This window comes from Triticum aestivum, chromosome 7D (genome assembly GCF_018294505.1).
Source record: "Triticum aestivum cultivar Chinese Spring chromosome 7D, IWGSC CS RefSeq v2.1, whole genome shotgun sequence".
NCBI classification, from domain to species: domain Eukaryota; kingdom Viridiplantae; phylum Streptophyta; class Magnoliopsida; order Poales; family Poaceae; genus Triticum; species Triticum aestivum.
The window spans coordinates 38,198,245-38,214,637 of NC_057814.1; the positions used below are offsets into that span (position 1 = coordinate 38,198,245).

The window sequence follows — 16,393 nt, forward strand, 5'->3', positions numbered from 1 at the left end:
AGAAAACACACACACACAAAGACGCGCGCACTTAAAGGAAAAAACCACAGATACACACAAAAAGAAAAATAAATACACAAACACAAAAAAAAGGTGACATCATGGAAAAAACAGGGAACTACAAAATAGTAAAATCCCCAGAAGAAGCCCGAATTATTCAAGTCTTGTATGGTGTGTCTCTATATACATGTACAATGTCAACAAGTACTATTTAGGATGTTCAGTCTTGATGATTGAAATGCTGGGAGCTTTAACTCCTCCCATGTGTCATTTGTCATATCCTGCAATTGATATTATTGGCAGAACCATTTTTTTTCCAAAGTAAACAATTCATGAGGATGAGGTTTAATAACTACAAAGGCAAGTGGGTAATTGCCCCTTCTCAAAAAAATATAATCCTGAAACCTAATACTAAAATAACATGGTGTTAGCAAGTTGCACGTCACGTTGCATAGAAAGAGTCGTATCATCGCCATGTTGTAGAATAGAAAGGCCACCATCCACAATGTCTAGTACTACATTTGCAATTTGAACGCCATGCTTGACACGATCAATCAGAATAGTAACATGTCAGCGACAATGTTAAATAGCATTGAAGACATGGGGTCACCCTCACGTAGTCCTTTTTTTGTCTGAAAGTAATTGCCTGCGTCATCATTGACTTTGATAACCATACTGCCTCTAGTAACAAAATTTTGGATCCACCAGCATCATTTATCATTGAATTCTTTCATTCTCAGGGAGTGTTGAAGGAACGACCATTTGACATTATCAGAGCATCTACTTCCGGACTTGGCAAATCTGACCCCACAAACACCCGCGAACGCGCCCGGACCCCTCTGCGGACACAGACCGGTCACACCTCAAATAATGCATTCCACATCTAGATACCTCAAATTAGAAACCACAAATCCATATTATTACATGCCAGTAAACTGATCTTAAGCTGAGCTTGCCCGGTTCCGCCATGGCCGTATCCGGTGGCCGGCTGCGCTCCCCAGAGTGTTGGTCCGGTCTCCGGCAAGGTAGAGTAGGGCATGGGACATGAGTCGGCTCACGGGACTGAAGGCACCGCCATCTTCCATGCCATACTCTTCCTGGTCGGATTCCGGAACCCGTTGGGTGTCGGTGGACGTCAGATCGATGATGGATCCGTCCTGGGATGAGCCGGCAACATCCACCAAGACGCGGTTGTGGTGGCCGGACTCGTGCACCATACGGGGCATCGGAGAATGTGTCTCCGCCTCGCCGACCTCCGGGGCCGCGAGGCCTTCCGCCGCCTCCCACGCCCGCTGCTTCGCACGGCGGGCACGCCGCACCATTTTAGCGTCAGACGACGCCCATAGTGCGCCCATGGTCTCCGAACGCCAACAGAAGGGTTGCGCGTACGCTACTGTGTTCGAACGCCAGACGGACAGCACCGCCTCCGGTGAGGCAGCGACGACACACCTAGCCCCAGATAAATGCGCAATTTGGGGGACGCAATTGATTCCCAGCGGAAGGAGGCCGAGCGCTGTCGTGCACGGGCCTCCTCCCAGGAGCGGTGGAGTGCAAGCCGGACGGCCATCTCCTCCTCGGGGCCGCGTGGGATGGGCTCGGGGTCGACGGGATCTGGAGGTGAAGGGCTCGGATCCTCTGCCCGCCATGCCGGAGACGGCCGAAGAACGCTGGAGGTGAGCTTGGGTGACGGAGGGGAGTGGGGGGACATGGAGTGAGCTAGCTAGTGTTTGGTCCGGCGAGCAAATGGGGAGGAATATATGTTGGGTCGGGTGGGCCGTTATGGGCCGGGTCCGACATGGCAGGCGCGTCCGGTCGCCCCCATATCCGCCCGATATTTGGGCTGGATATGAGGGGTGCCAATCAGCACGGGCGTCTGAGGCTTGTTTGAGGCACCCGTCTAGGTCACATTATTGTGACCGGTCAGTGACCGGGCGGGCCACCCGGGCGTTTGAGGCCAGTTTGGGGCGGTCAGCTGTAGATGCTCTCATAGGCCTTCTCAAAATCAATGTTAAAAACTACTCCACTCATGCTTTTTTAGTGCATCTCATGAATGGTATCATTTATGATTACTACTTCATCGCGCATATTCATTCTTTGCATAAAAGCTGTTTGGATGACCGGACGGCATGGCCACTAACCATGTTGAGCATATTAGTAGCCACTTTCGTGAAAATTTTGAAGCGGACATTTAGGAAACATGTGAGTCTATATTGCAACAAAACAATCTTCCAAAATTAAGGCTGGATAGGTCAAGTTGATCGGCGTGAAGACAAATGAACAACGCCAATAGGTCAGACTCGATGACATCTCAGAAATTATGATAGAATTATGCGGCCACACCTAACTGTTGAACAAGTCGCCTTTTAGTCGGCCAATACTCAGCGCCATACAACATTGCGGGTCGAACCGTTGTCCTGTAGAACCTGCCTTTTAGCTTTTGTGGCACTCTCTTGTCACAGAGAATGACAGAAGCTTGGTGCCACTTCATCCATCTAGCTTTGATTCGATGGTTCACATCTTCATAGTACCCCCATCCTCTTGCAGCATTGACCCCAAATACCGAAAGCTGTCCTTCTGGGGTACCACCTGGCCATCAAGGCTAACCTCCTCCTCCTCACACCTAGTAGTACTGAAACCGCGCATCATGTACTCGGTTTTACTTCTACTCAGCCTAAACCCTTTCGATTCCAATGTTTGTCTCCATAACTCTAACTTCCTATTTACCCTCGTTCGACTATCGTCAACTAGCACCACATCATCCGCAAAGAGCATACACCATGGGATATCTCCTTGTATATCCCTTGTGACCTCATCCATCACCAATGCAAAAAGATAAGGGCTCAAAGCTGACCCCTGATGCAGTCCCATCTTAATCGGGAAGTTATCAGTGTCGACATCACTTGTTCGAACACTTGTCACAATATTATCGTCCATGTCCTTGATGAGGGTAATGTACTTTGCTGGGACTTTATGTTTCTCCAAGGCCCACCACATGACATTCCGCAGTATCTTATCATAGGCCTTCTCCAAGTCAATGAACACCATATGCAAGTCCTTCTTTTGCTCCCTATATCTCTCCATAAGTTGTCCTCAACTACCAGCTTGACCAGGATAATCCGGTCCCCACGTCTCTTGACGTCTACCACTCCATACTTGAGGCTCTTGTTGATCAAGATGCCTACGCCATTTCTGTTTGCAGCCGTCCCCGTGTACCACAACTTGAAGCCGGTATCCTCCACCTCCTTCGCCTTCTGTCCTCTCCATTTGGTTTCTTGGATGCAAAGGATATCAACACCTCTCCTCACCGCTGCATCAACTAGCTCCCGAAGCTTCCCTGTCAGAGCCCCTATGTTCCAGCTACCTAAGTGAATCCTCCTAGGCTCGGCTAGCTTCCTTACCCTTTACACTCGTCGAGTCAAATGCGAAGACCCTTGCTCATTTTCCACTATATCCGGGCACCGATGTAGCGTGCCACTAAGGATGCGACGACCCGATCCTCGCTCACTTGCCACCGTATACGGATCAAGATACGGCGCGCCACCTGGGGGGTGACGGCCCGGCCCTTGCCCATTTTCCACCACACCCTGGTTCCAATGTAGCGCGTCGCTGAGAGGGTTACGCCCCAACGAAAATCCTTTGGGTTTCATCTTCATAAGAGTGGCTGAGTTTTTACGTTGGCTCGCCAAGCCTATCACAACCCTCCTCCTTTACCCGGGCTTGGGACCGGCTATGTTGAGACAACATAGGCGTAGTTTAACTTTACTAAAACCAAAGAATCAGATTAAAAGGTGACCTGATTATTGTTGGTTCGATAAGAATCAAAGAATCAAATTAAAGATGTTATCTAGTATATGCTAATCTAGGACCAGTCTGGCCAAAAATTGACATCTGAGCACGGGTGCAACGGAGCACTTTATTTTGAAGTTCAAAAAATGCAGATTTTTACGGCTCGAAAATTTTCAAATTTTTGCGTGCATGAACATATACCAGTGCAGTATACTAGGTCAAAATTTTAGCAATATACTCTCTCCGTTCATAAATACAAGTCTTTTTTATAGACTTTACTAGGACTATATACGGAGTAAAATGAGTGAACTTTTAGAGTGTAAATTCACTCATTTTACTCCGTATGTAGTCCGTAGTGAAATCTCTAAAAGGACTTATGTTTAGGAACAGAGGTAGTACAGCTTACATGTAAAAGATAAAAAAGACAAAATACATGAAAATTAGAGGCTTGTTTTTTGTTGTTTTATGGCTAAAATTTTGCCTTTTTTGTGCAGCACATAATACAGTGTATTATTGAACGAAATTTGCAGGTACTTAGACCACATGCATGCATTCTCATGTAAAAAAATTCATTTTTTAAAATCTTTTAAGCACTTTTTTGGAGCAGTTCAAAATAAAGTGCTGTGTTGCCCCATGTTCTGAAAATCTGTTTTACAGTCTGGCTCACTACTTCCTTTAAGAAAGACGACCCACACTGGGTCCCCTACCTCGTATATTATCATCAAGGGCCGCTAACTAAACAGTTAACACTTAATATTGTGGTGGACAAAGAACTTAATTAGCTCCGTTCGCTGGGCTTGTGAGCTGAGGGTGCTTTAACTTTAAGGGTTTAGGTGAGCTCAAATTGTGGGTTCAAATGTCTCAAATGATTAACCAACAAAAATATTATGTAAATTTGCAACATGCATCCATAAATTTTTCACTTTTCCCAATTTTTGCCCATCTAATTTTAAGTAGACTAGACATGGCTCATAGGTCCGATGGAACAGAAGATACGAAGTAGTATGAAGGATTCCGTGGAATGTTTACAAGCAATATAGCCATTATTTTGTGCTATACACCACAAAAATTAAACAAAATTATTTTAATTTGACAATTTTGCTTAAACTGAAAGATTAATCGTTGGCTACAAAATTGATCTTGCATTTACATGTTGGTTACTGGCTTGTCAAGAAACGAACTACGCGTAGAAAGTAGGCTCAGCTCGGCTCCACCAAACCAAGCCAAGCCAATCCGGCTTGATCGAGCAATTCTCTTTCCTGCCTTGGAATCTATGACGGTGTACATCTTATACTGATCACAAGGTGGACATAAGAAGGAAGGTATTTCTTTCTTTCGAAGGAAAAGCTAGGAGCAGATACTTGCCTTGTGCACGTGAAGAAGAACAAATTCTTCCCACCCACCCACATGGGTGCATACCGAATTAGTGCATCACCGATTTGAACTAGACACGAAGCCACCGGCCGGCACCGTTGTGGTGCAACCCGTGCATCTCCAATACAGAGGCGAGGAGAACTAGACACAAAGCCACCGGCGGCGGAGGGAGGAGCTAGCAATGGCGGAGCTTGCGTCGGGTGCGGTGAGCTCGCTGCTGGGCGTCATCCGCAACGAGGCCCTGCTGCTGGGCCGCGTCCGGCATGACGTGCAGTTCATCCAGGAGGAGATGGAGAGCATGCAGAGCTTCTTAGCGCACCTGTCAAAGAAGGCGCCCGGCGGTGGCGAGCAGGACGAGCAGATGCGCACGTGGATGAACCAGGTCCGGCTGCTCGCCCAGGACAGCAGCAACTGCATCGACATGTACCTGTACCGCGGCAACCCCGAGCTCCATCTCGCCAGCGGCGGCCTCCGGCGCTACGTCTTCTGGCTTCCCTGGTTTGTGCACAAGATGGTGGCCCAGCGTCGCGCGGCCATCCAGCTGGGTGTGCTCAGGGAAAGGGCGCATGACATTGGCGAGCGGCGAACCAGGTACTGTAACACTCTCTGCATTCTCAGAACACTATGCTGTAGCATATTTGCCGCAATTAGCCTCTTTTATCTCCCAATCCATGGCAGACAACTAACAACAGAAATAACAATTATAGACAAGAGTGTGGTTTTTTCATACCCCTATTTAGCTACACCTTCTACCTACACCATTCAGTTTGCATCAACACCCAAGCTATCCTCGTATAGAAATTTCTCATTTTTGTTTCTTCCGAACAAGAGGACATTTGATATTAAAACTATGCAAGTCAACTATACACAAGTGCCACTCTTTGTATAAAATGCTTCCGATCTTTTTGATAAAACATAAATTTGTCAAATTTAAAATTTTGAATGAGCTGTATCGTTTTGAAAAATTCCTATTGTGCCAAGAAATTTGAAAATATTTCTGCACATGGTAATACTTGTGCGATGTTGATCCGCAAAGTTTCGAGTTCAATTTTTCTTTTATTTGGAGAAACAATTAAAGAGAAGTTTGTCCAGAAGAATTTCGATGCAATCATAGACAGTGAAGATAGAAGGTGTAGTGGTATGGTCGTACAATTACAAATTTCCATAATAATAGACATCCATGGAATCAAGGGGAACATAACAAAGAACATGCCTCAACAACCGCTCTAATATAGAAATCCAAGAGTGACTATTTCTCAATCGGTTTACAAATAGTTTTTTTTTTCACTTGACGTTTAATTATTTATAGCCATCCGATGAAGATTTTATCTTAGCTTTGTACTCAAATGAATATCAATGATCCGATCCTACAAATCCTAGTATTGATTTGCAGTTAAGTATCGATTTGCAGTTAGGTATTTTAATTGTCTTATAAATAACAAAACCATTGAAATTCATTTACATCTTGGCTCATGTACGTACAAAATCGCAAGGTGGATTTCTAAGTTGTGTGGTTTATATTGAGATATAAACATGGTGAAGGAGTGTGTAAATTATAGGGTGTACTACTCCTGGATTTCATACATGTTGCTTCAAAGAGTAAAAATACACCGCAAGTAAATTGAAAAGGAAACAACCATATGTGGAAACAAAGCTTCAAATAAGGGTTAAAACATAAAAAAAATCATCAAAATAATAAACAATAATTCTTCTCATTGTGAGACATCCAAATTATGTCAATATCTTCACACACGTTCTTGCATTTATGGTGAAGCCAAGCAAATAGGGCCAGTACTTGCTCACATACCGCAGTTCCCTGCTTCCACTATGGTTGTTTCATCCGATTCGAGTGCATTAAGGTATAAATAGAAGCACTAATATCTACACATGATTCTTCAAATTCGAAAGATTAATAAATACAATACAATGATAAGAGAATGCTTAGAGACACAATTATACCAATGCAAATAATTGGTCATCAACGTGAACTTGTACCATAAAGTGGTGACAGCACAAGATTGTGTTTCTCCACTAGTGTGTGTCAAGGGAATCTATCGTGCCATCAACATATTCATAACCTAAGGTATGGAGGAACAAAGGGACACCGAGATGGATGGCGAGAGAGTGGCACAAAAGTGAAAATCTATTGATTTCCTTTAAAATGCCTGCCTCAGTTGAGAGGGGATGTTGAGAGTGTCAATCTGGTTTGTGCTCCATAGAACATGGTATTTTCAACAGTACAAAAATATAATCAGCAGTTTAAAAAGTTTGATTTTTTCACGGATATATACATGTATTCTACATACTCCCTCCGGTCCTTTTTACTTCGCATATAAGATTTGTTTGAAGTTAAACTTCATAAAGTTTGACCATATTTATATTCAAAAAAATATCAACATCTACAATACCAAAGTTATACAATATGAAAATTAAATTCATGATGCATGAAATGATGTTAATTTTGTATTATAAATGTTGATTTTTCTTCTATAAAATTGGTTAAACTTTACAAAGTTTGACTTTAGAAAAATCTTATATGTGGATTAGAAAGGACCGGAGGCAGTACATGTAAAATGTTAGTAAAGAAACTTCAGTTCAAAAGCTACCCAAAATACAAATCCGTATGCCACAAAAGAAATTTACCCTATGTCAAACATATATTGATAAAAATATTTATGTACATGTATACTAGACATCTATAAAAATATTTGTTATTATCATTCCAAAAAAATTAGGCACCAAATATTGTTTTTTGCTTTTTTGGAGGAGTGGATGTAGATCGGCTCCCTTTTGACTTTTCAGCTACTAGAAAGAGATGCCACCTTGTGGCGCGTCTTTTCGACATCGACCTTCTTTATCTTAAATTTTGACCAGGCTCTTTTTTTGCCCCTAGATTTTTTGTAGGATAAGTTCGGGATTCACAAAAACTGCCTTGATCAAGCAAAATATTCCACTAGCGGAAAATAAAACAGAATGGAAAAATATGAGAAGGAAAAACAATGAAATAATGAAAAAAATATAAGAAACAAATACTAATAGGTGAAAATACTTTTTCGAAGACATAATAAACATGAAATGCACAAAGTAGGGACAATCGCATGAACACCACAAAATAAGACAAGTAAATTGGACAATGAACAAAGAAAACACTATAGAAGGAAATGGCTGGCCCATTAAGCAAGCCCGCTACTACTCTGCTTATTAGGAATAGGATTTGCCGGTCCCCCTTACCGGTCTGGCAGTTCAATGCACTAAGGCCCAAATTATGTAGACCACTCAACAACGCAGCTCAAGTGAACATCACGATCATGAAACAATTCAATACTACTAGTTGAAAAAAAACATTAAAAAATTATCATGGAAGAAATTAGGATTCCTATTTAAACAAAAAATGACATAAGTACAGTAAATTGAAAGTTGTCATGGAACAATACTATATTACTAATAGGAAGTTAACATAAGTGGAACAAAAAAGTCATGCTGGAATCAATAAATAACCCTATTGCAACAAAAAATTAAAATAAGTGGAACAATCTAGGATTTCTACTGGACAAAAAAACAATGTGAGACAAAAAGGTAGTTGTAGGACAATTGCAGATGATTATTAGGACAAGGAATTAGTATAATTAGAGCAAGACAATCATATTGGACAATTCGGACTCCTAATGCAACAAAAATAAATAAATAATATAAAAAAGCATGATACAATATTATAACTATGAATAAAAAGACCAAAATAAAACAATTTATAATTAACAACAGAACAAAAACGAAGCCAACATGGAACAATCCATAGTAAGTGGTGGAACAAAAATTATCACCACGCAACAATTCAATACAACTTATTGACCAAAAAAGTGGGAAAATCATCTTCACAATAATTTAGGATTTATATTCGGACAAGAAAAGTGGAACAAAAATAATGTCACAGTGTAATAATTCAAGATTAGTACTGGAACAGAGAAATTAATATTACTGGATCAAATTACTCATGATGAAGTGACTCAAGATTACTAAAATTCATCACGGAACATAACTATTGTAAGAATATAAAAAGTGGAACAAAATAAAATCATCGAAGGAAAAAACTCATAATTACTAGTGAAAAAGAAAAAACAAATTGGAAGAAATTGAAAGTTGTTGTAAAGCAATCCACGATTACCGGTGGGAAAAATCTTCTGAAAAGGAAGTCGTCGTGAATATTCAGGATTAAGTGGTGCGAAATAGATTAAAAATAAGTAGAACAAAAACCATTAAATACAGAAAATGCATGAAACATAAAGTAGTACATATCAGAAAATAAAATGGATATAATACCTATTGTGAAATCAAGAAATTAAAAGAATGTAAGTACAAAGTTATAATAAATCAACGACACTTAATATGGAACGGAGGGGATAATGAAGAATTTTCCTCACAAAAAATTAATTATGAACAATTAATTATACATCTAGAAAAAACGTGCACACATACAAACCCATGTATCACTATGCTAGAGAGAATAAAAGAGAAAAGTATTTTAGATACACGCAACATGGAATAAAAAAGTATCTAGGCCTAGTCAGCCCATCAACGCCCATCTGTCTTTGGCCTTGCTCACTTGACATCGCTGGTATACAAGATTAGTTGTGCTTTCTTAGGCTTAATTTTTGGCCTTTTAGTTTTTGGCTTATAAACATAGTAATTAACTAGTAGGAACTAATAAATGAGGCTGACAGTTCAGTCATGCTACAATTAAATGCCAGCCTCTGATAATATAATGAACAATTACTACTGAGTTTACAGTTACTAGTAAAAACTAATAAATGAGGGAAGGAATCATATGCTACTAATTAAATGCCAGCCTCTGATAATATAATGAACAATTACTACTGAGTTTACAGTTACAGTTAGTAGTGTATATGGCTGTGCAACTGGCAGCACTGAAATGAATACCTACTGATAAATGAAATGACAAACTCTCGGCTGAAACTTACTAGAAGTATTATAGCTAGTTAGCTACCGAGCGACTATTTTGCCACCTAATATAATTCGCTTTAAGTTGTATATATGTGAACATTGCTAAAACATTGTCAAAACATCAAGCCCATCCCCCCTGGTACAGAGTCTTACCTAAATAAACCACCACACCGCCCTCAAAAAAATAAAATAGAAAGATAAACCACCACACCATTTTGACTGTTTTGATGAGATAAACCTATCAAAGGTCTCGGAATTTCCACCTGGCCTATATATATTGCACTTGCAGAAGTTATTTTTCTTCATCTGTTGTTGTGGCTACATGGTTGAACTTTTCATTCTAATTAATTATTTCTGGCATGTTACAGGTACGGCGTTGAGGTCCCGGCTAAGGAGGCGGCAGCGGCACTGTCGCCTACAGCAGAGGAGCAAGCGTCTACATCATCTACTAGTTCCGGAGATGAAAAGGAAAAGAGCAACGATGAACTCATGCTAGCAATGGCAACAACTAACTATTCTGGTGTAAGAGGGACATTTTACCAGCCTCGTACGCCGGAGGAGAACACTAGGGTGAAGCTAGCCGAATGGATAGACGATGTCGCACAACGCCACACTGCTGAGGGGGAGCCCATACCATCGGTCGCCATTGTGGCACTGGATAAGGAGGAAACCCTGGCTATTGCGAAGGAAGCTTCCTCAATGTGGAAAAAACATTGTCCCAGCAGGCGCAGTGTCATGGTCGACATCCCAGCAGTGCACTTGTTTGCTCGAGCCCTTCGAACTCGGGACATTCTGTATTACATCCTGCGGAAGCTTCAATCTGCCGAACCACAGCCCCAGCAACAGCAAGGTCATGTCAGCAAAGACGAGACTGAAAAAATAAAAAGTGATATTCGCTTAGAAAAATGGAGGCTGCTCAATCAATTGACAGAACAAATCCAAGTAATGAACCTGGACAACAAGTTTGAAGAAATCAAGAACATCATGGAAAAAATGAAGGGCGGACAGCTGCAGATAAACCTGAAACAAATGGATGAAGACCCGCTGGGTCTGCCAGAATCCGTTAAAGATAAACCCTTAGGCGTACTCCTCCAAGCGCTGTGGCAGCTCAAGCACAAGCCAGCTGAAGGTGCGCCTGCTACCAAACAAGACCTAGAAAGGAAGGAAGACACAATCAGAGACCTAGAAAGGAAGGAAGACACAATCACGCACGAGGCTATCATCAAGGGAACAGCCAAGAAGCTTAAAGGGCATATGGAAGAAGATGAAGGAAAGGCAATTCGTCTCAATGAAGCCCATTATGAACAGATCCTAAGGGAGGTGTTCCCCCAGGTGACCACCAAGAAGCGCCCACAGATCCAGGAGCAAGCCACCGCCGTCAGCACCACTAGCACCATTATATTGGTCGAGGATCAAATCAAAGAAATGATCCGCAAGGTCCTTCAGGAGAAATCCATGCACAAACCAGGTGCTGAGCTGCAGGAAGACAAATCCACGAAGAAACCAGGTCCAGCTGATCTGCAGGAAGACAAATCCGTGAAGAAAATAGATACAGTTGATGGTATACAAAGTCAGCATTGTATTCCGGATGCTCTAATTGAAGAAACCATAGCAAAGATTCGGGAAATAGAGTGCACGATGAAAGACCAGCTCCAGATCAAAGGAATCATGGACAAAATTGAAGATCGTTTGATGAGCCAAGATGGCCAGATCCTTGTTATCCTCAAACTTGATGATGACTGGGTATCTAGATGGGAGGAGACCAAAAATGCTTTCAGCATGTTTGGTCGCATAGCTGGTGCACTGATGTTGACATTCAAAGATAACATAGCACGAGCCAAAGAATATTGTTGGCCAGTGCGGGAGCCTATAGACTATTGTCTTCTTGGCCTCTACCGTGATACTGCACTTGAGCTTACAAAAAACCACATGCTTGAAGATAACCCGAAGATTTATCTTGACATCTTGGACAAGTGTAAGCAACAAGAATTCTGCATGAAGATCTTCATTCATGCTTTGCACGCCAACCCCAAGAGGAGCCATGAAGAGCTAAGCAAGTTGCACAAAGCCCTGCAGCCGGTACCTCAAGCTTCACACACATCTGGGCACAACTCATTCGACAGGAATATCATTGCTAAGAAGATGTTCATGTTCTCTTACAGTGACCTGCCTAAGGAATACAGGTCCTGCTTGCTATACCTAGCAATTTTCCCTCGACGACAACACATCAGGCGGTCAACCTTGATAGGACGGTGGGTTGTAGAGGGGTTGATAACCAAGCAAGACTGGGCAAGTTCTGTTCGACATGCCAATCGATGTTTTGATGCGCTAATTAACCGGTGGCTTGTTTATCCTGCTGATATTGGTGCAACAGGACAGGTGAAGAGCTGTGTAATAGGTGATGTAGTTCATGGATTCATAACAAAGATCGCCAGAAAACAGCGCATTATAGAAACACGGCTGTCACATTACTTGGCTCGCCACTTCTCCATTTTCAACAATCTTCGAATCCGTCGCTCTGATAAAATCAACAGATTCTTCGAAAAGCTCTATGAAGAATCATTTCGAGTATCCATTATCAAGGTGCTAGATCTAGAAGGCTGTAAATGCTTTGGTGGTAAGAACCAGCGGTACCTCAAGGACATCTGCAGAACAATGGTACTGCTCAAGTATCTGAGTCTAAGGGGAACAGATGTTAAACAGCTGCCTAGTGAAATCAACAACCTCCGTGAGCTGGAAGTATTGGATATTCGGGACACCCATGTGCCTGAGTCTGCAACAGTAAATGTCCTACTCCTGAAGCTGAAGCGTTTGCTGGCTGGACACACTGTGCCGAAGGCAGGCAGTACTGAAATATCTTATGTTCCTGAAAAGATCGGAAAAATGTTAAACATGGAGGTATTGTCCAATGTCAAGGCACAAAATCATCAAGTTTTGAAAGATATTGGAAAGCTGTGGCAACTGAGGAAGCTTGGTGTGGTTATTGGAGACAATGACAAACTCATTAGGAATTTGCTTCGAGCTATCAGTGACTTGCATGAGTGCCTCAAGTCTCTGTCAATCACTCTTCCCATGACTGAGCAAGAGCCTTCCAACGAAGATTTTCCAAGTACTGTTCTCCAATATTATAAACAACCTCCCAAGCTTCTTCTTGAGAGCCTAAGCATTACTGGAACCACAAAAAAGGGGCAACTTCTTCAAGTGCTGACCAAACATAACGACTTCTTGCAACTTGCGAAGATAACTCTAACTGGAACCCGACTGAAGCAGGATGATCTGAAGGTCCTCAACAAACTTCCCAATATAGTTTGTCTCAGGCTCCGAGAAAAAGCATACATCGACATCAAGCTCACCTTCGAGAATGACAAATTCAAAAATCTCAAGTGCTTTCTTGTTGAGGGCTCCAACATGACTGACATCTTGTTTGAAGGTGGGGCCCTTAAGCTGGAGAAGATCACTTTATGCTCAACCGATGGCATACAATCTCTTTCTGGGGTCGAAGCCCTTCCAGAACTGAAGGAAGTCGAGTTGAACAACAACAACAACAAGCTTTCATTATTTGACAAGGCTGAGAAAGTTTCCAAGGTGACTCTTTGTAGTACCAAACTGAGCGAAGATGACCTGAAAATGTTCGCCAAGATACGATATATGCGCTGCCTAGTCCTGAAGGAGAAAGCTTGTGTTGAAAGCCAGATTAAGTTCAACAAAGATGAGTTCCCAAGTCTCAACCTTCTTATTGTCGATGGTTCTGCCATCACCAAGATAGAGTTCGCCAGCGGATCTGCTCCTAAGCTCGAGAAAATCATCTGGTCCTTCACAAGGGGCACGGTGGGGAGTCTGTCCGGCATTGGCAACCTTCCAAAATTGAAGGAGCTCGAGTTCAATGGCGAATTGATCCCTGTTGAGTTGAAAGAAGCAATTAACAAACATAAAAATAAACCCAATCTTATACACAACAAACCAGAAAACCAATACCAAGAAATGGGAAACATAGAAGAAATGGGCAAGGCCGCAAGATTCCCATCCTGCTGGAAGAGACAGGATTGATGCCGGAGGTGCCCTTCCTATCATATCCATTCATCATTGACCGACTGCCATCCGATGGTGTGGTTTGTGTGTGCTATTTGGCTTGCTATTGTGTGTTTCTGCCCACAGTGCACGCGTGGACATATATGTTCTTTATCTGTGTATGTCGATCGACTGAATGTGTGTCTTTGCTACTTGTTATAAATGTGTGCCCTGTAACTAAGATTGAGCATATGTAATGGTGTGTACGGTGTGCCCTGTCACTAAGATTGAATAAATGTAATGGTGTGAAGTTTGAGCTCATGGATTTGGGTATTTACTGCCTGAGTGAATGACCGAATGGAGTGAGAATTAAACCACTCGTCTCCAGGTTGCCGAGTGGTTGATCCTAAGCTCGAGAAACTATCTACTGAATGTGATCTCACACCAAAAGCCCTGTAATATATTTCTGCGCTCTCTGTTTTTGAGTTCCCGCGGCAGACATGGCCAAATCCCCACAACAAATTCCCTCTCATCTATTCATGGCCAAACCAATCAGATCCCCGTTGCTGCATTATTTGCATCGCATCTCAAATCAGATCCCACACCCACACGCGCGGCGCGGAGAGCTCACCGTGCGGAGGCGAACGGCGGCCGTGCTTGAAGGTGGCGGCGCGCAGAGGGACGCCCGGGAGGAAGGAGGAGGTCCGGCAGGAAGGCGCCTGCTCGGACGGCGACGCCTTCAGGGCCCCGCCCTATACAGCCGCCCCCGCCGCCAGCCGCCATTGCTCTCCTCTGCATCCGGCCGAGCTTGCCCAGGCCGACCACCAGCTCGTCGGCCACGCCCTGGCCGCCCAGCCACCATCGTCGGGCTCCTCCGACTGCCACCAGACAGTCTCGCCGGAGATGGGCTCGAGCGCGACGGCGCACAACCAAGCAGGGGACGGAGATGGGGACGAGACGGGGTGCTGGATGGTCCAACTTATCGTGTTGAGTTTCCTTACCAAAAGAATACCACGTGGCTCAATATGTCATAACTGTCCTTGAATTCTTTTTAGGATCAATTGTTCTTAATTTTAACCGAGTGAACAACTGGAGCTTTTTCAAACCACCAACCAAATGTTATGATAGTATTTCAAGAATTTTACAAAACATGTCATTTTTTAAAAACTCTAGCCCCAAAAGTGTTATTTTTTAGCTATATACTTCCTCTGTACCATAATATATGTTGAGCTGCTAAAATGACATATATTATGGTACGGAGGGAGTATTCATTAGTTAATTGATGATTAGTTGAAGGGCATGGGCAGTGGTTAAGACGAGTACATGTATGTAAGCAGGGTTCAACTGCAGTCGAGTTAAACACTATTGTTCATACAAGTGCGTGCTAATGGTTGCTATGTTGACGAGTTAATTACTCAGGCGCTAAGAGGGAGGCCGTGCTATGCAAGTCTGGCCATCATCCTAGCAAGCTAGTAGGGCATTCCAGGATCTATCCAAAGCGCTACTACTGTCGAGAGACGCTCGAGCCCATGAGACATTCAAAGTGGCCAAGTACTACTGCTACATGGAGCCCAATAATTCGATGCATACACGAGAACGCGAGAGGTTAGCAGCAGTGCATTCAAAAACTCCCGTGTGATCAGACTACAATGTTAGCCTTCTGGTAACAGGAGCCATGTCTCGTGAATTCTGTAGAGACATGCGCTACCTCGAAGGCCATTAGAATTACCGAGTAAGAATTAATTTTCTTCTGATGCCTCTAATTCCTAACTGGTTGTGCCTTTCTCCCTAATTAATTCGAAGGAGGAGTGACTATTGAAGAGTGAACGAACAAACAACTGAACCTTGCAATCGACTCTGTGGAGATGGAGTTATATATCGATACACATGTGAAGGTTGGTGCACTATTGATTTATTTTTGCTTTTCTTTCTGTAGAGCTTTTTTCATTGTAAAATGCATGTGCGATTCTGCAGATGAATGTTACACCGGCTTGCCTATTTTAACTACATTGGCAATCTATGGTTAATTTTCAAATATTATGTATATTGGATACCAAACTTTGTTTTGATCTTGACTGACTTTCAAATGCCAATATATCTCATTAAAAGGCTAAATACCCTCGGACATTACAATTCGAGAGGCCAACTTCGACTAAGATGAAATTGAAGTCTCTAATTTTTTCTTCCTATCCCTTTGGTGAAGTCCTCGGGGCTAGAAAGATTCGTTACATTCACTGATGTGCGTCGGTCCTAAACAAACGGTTTT

The 16,393-nt window shown here is 42.7% G+C and overlaps 1 protein-coding gene and 1 long non-coding RNA gene across 2 annotated transcripts; one reads left to right on the plus strand and one right to left on the minus strand.

Moving 5' to 3' along the window:
- The first annotated feature begins 5,150 nt into the window (after positions 1 to 5,150).
- Positions 5,151 to 14,477, plus strand: LOC123166825 (uncharacterized). Its single transcript, XM_044584631.1, has 2 exons — positions 5,151 to 5,751; positions 10,488 to 14,477. The coding sequence occupies exons 1-2, from the start codon at positions 5,342 to 5,344 to the stop codon at positions 14,164 to 14,166; spliced, it is 4,089 nt and encodes a 1,362-aa protein (XP_044440566.1). The 5' UTR covers positions 5,151 to 5,341; the 3' UTR covers positions 14,167 to 14,477.
- LOC123166826 (uncharacterized) lies at positions 8,888 to 11,380 on the minus strand. The gene is made up of 2 exons (XR_006483709.1): positions 11,140 to 11,380; positions 8,888 to 10,990 (listed from the first exon to the last, which is right to left on the minus strand). It is a non-coding gene; the product is annotated as an uncharacterized lncRNA (long non-coding RNA).
- Positions 14,478 to 16,393: the final 1,916 nt, after the last annotated feature.

Coding starts and splice junctions, on each gene's coding strand:
- LOC123166825 (XM_044584631.1), top strand. CDS start 5,342: ATGGCGGAGCTTGCGTCGGGTGCGGTGAGCTCGCTGCTGGGCGTCATC. Junction 5,752..10,487: donor ATTGGCGAGCGGCGAACCAG/GTACTGTAACAC, acceptor GGCATGTTACAG/GTACGGCGTTGAGGTCCCGG.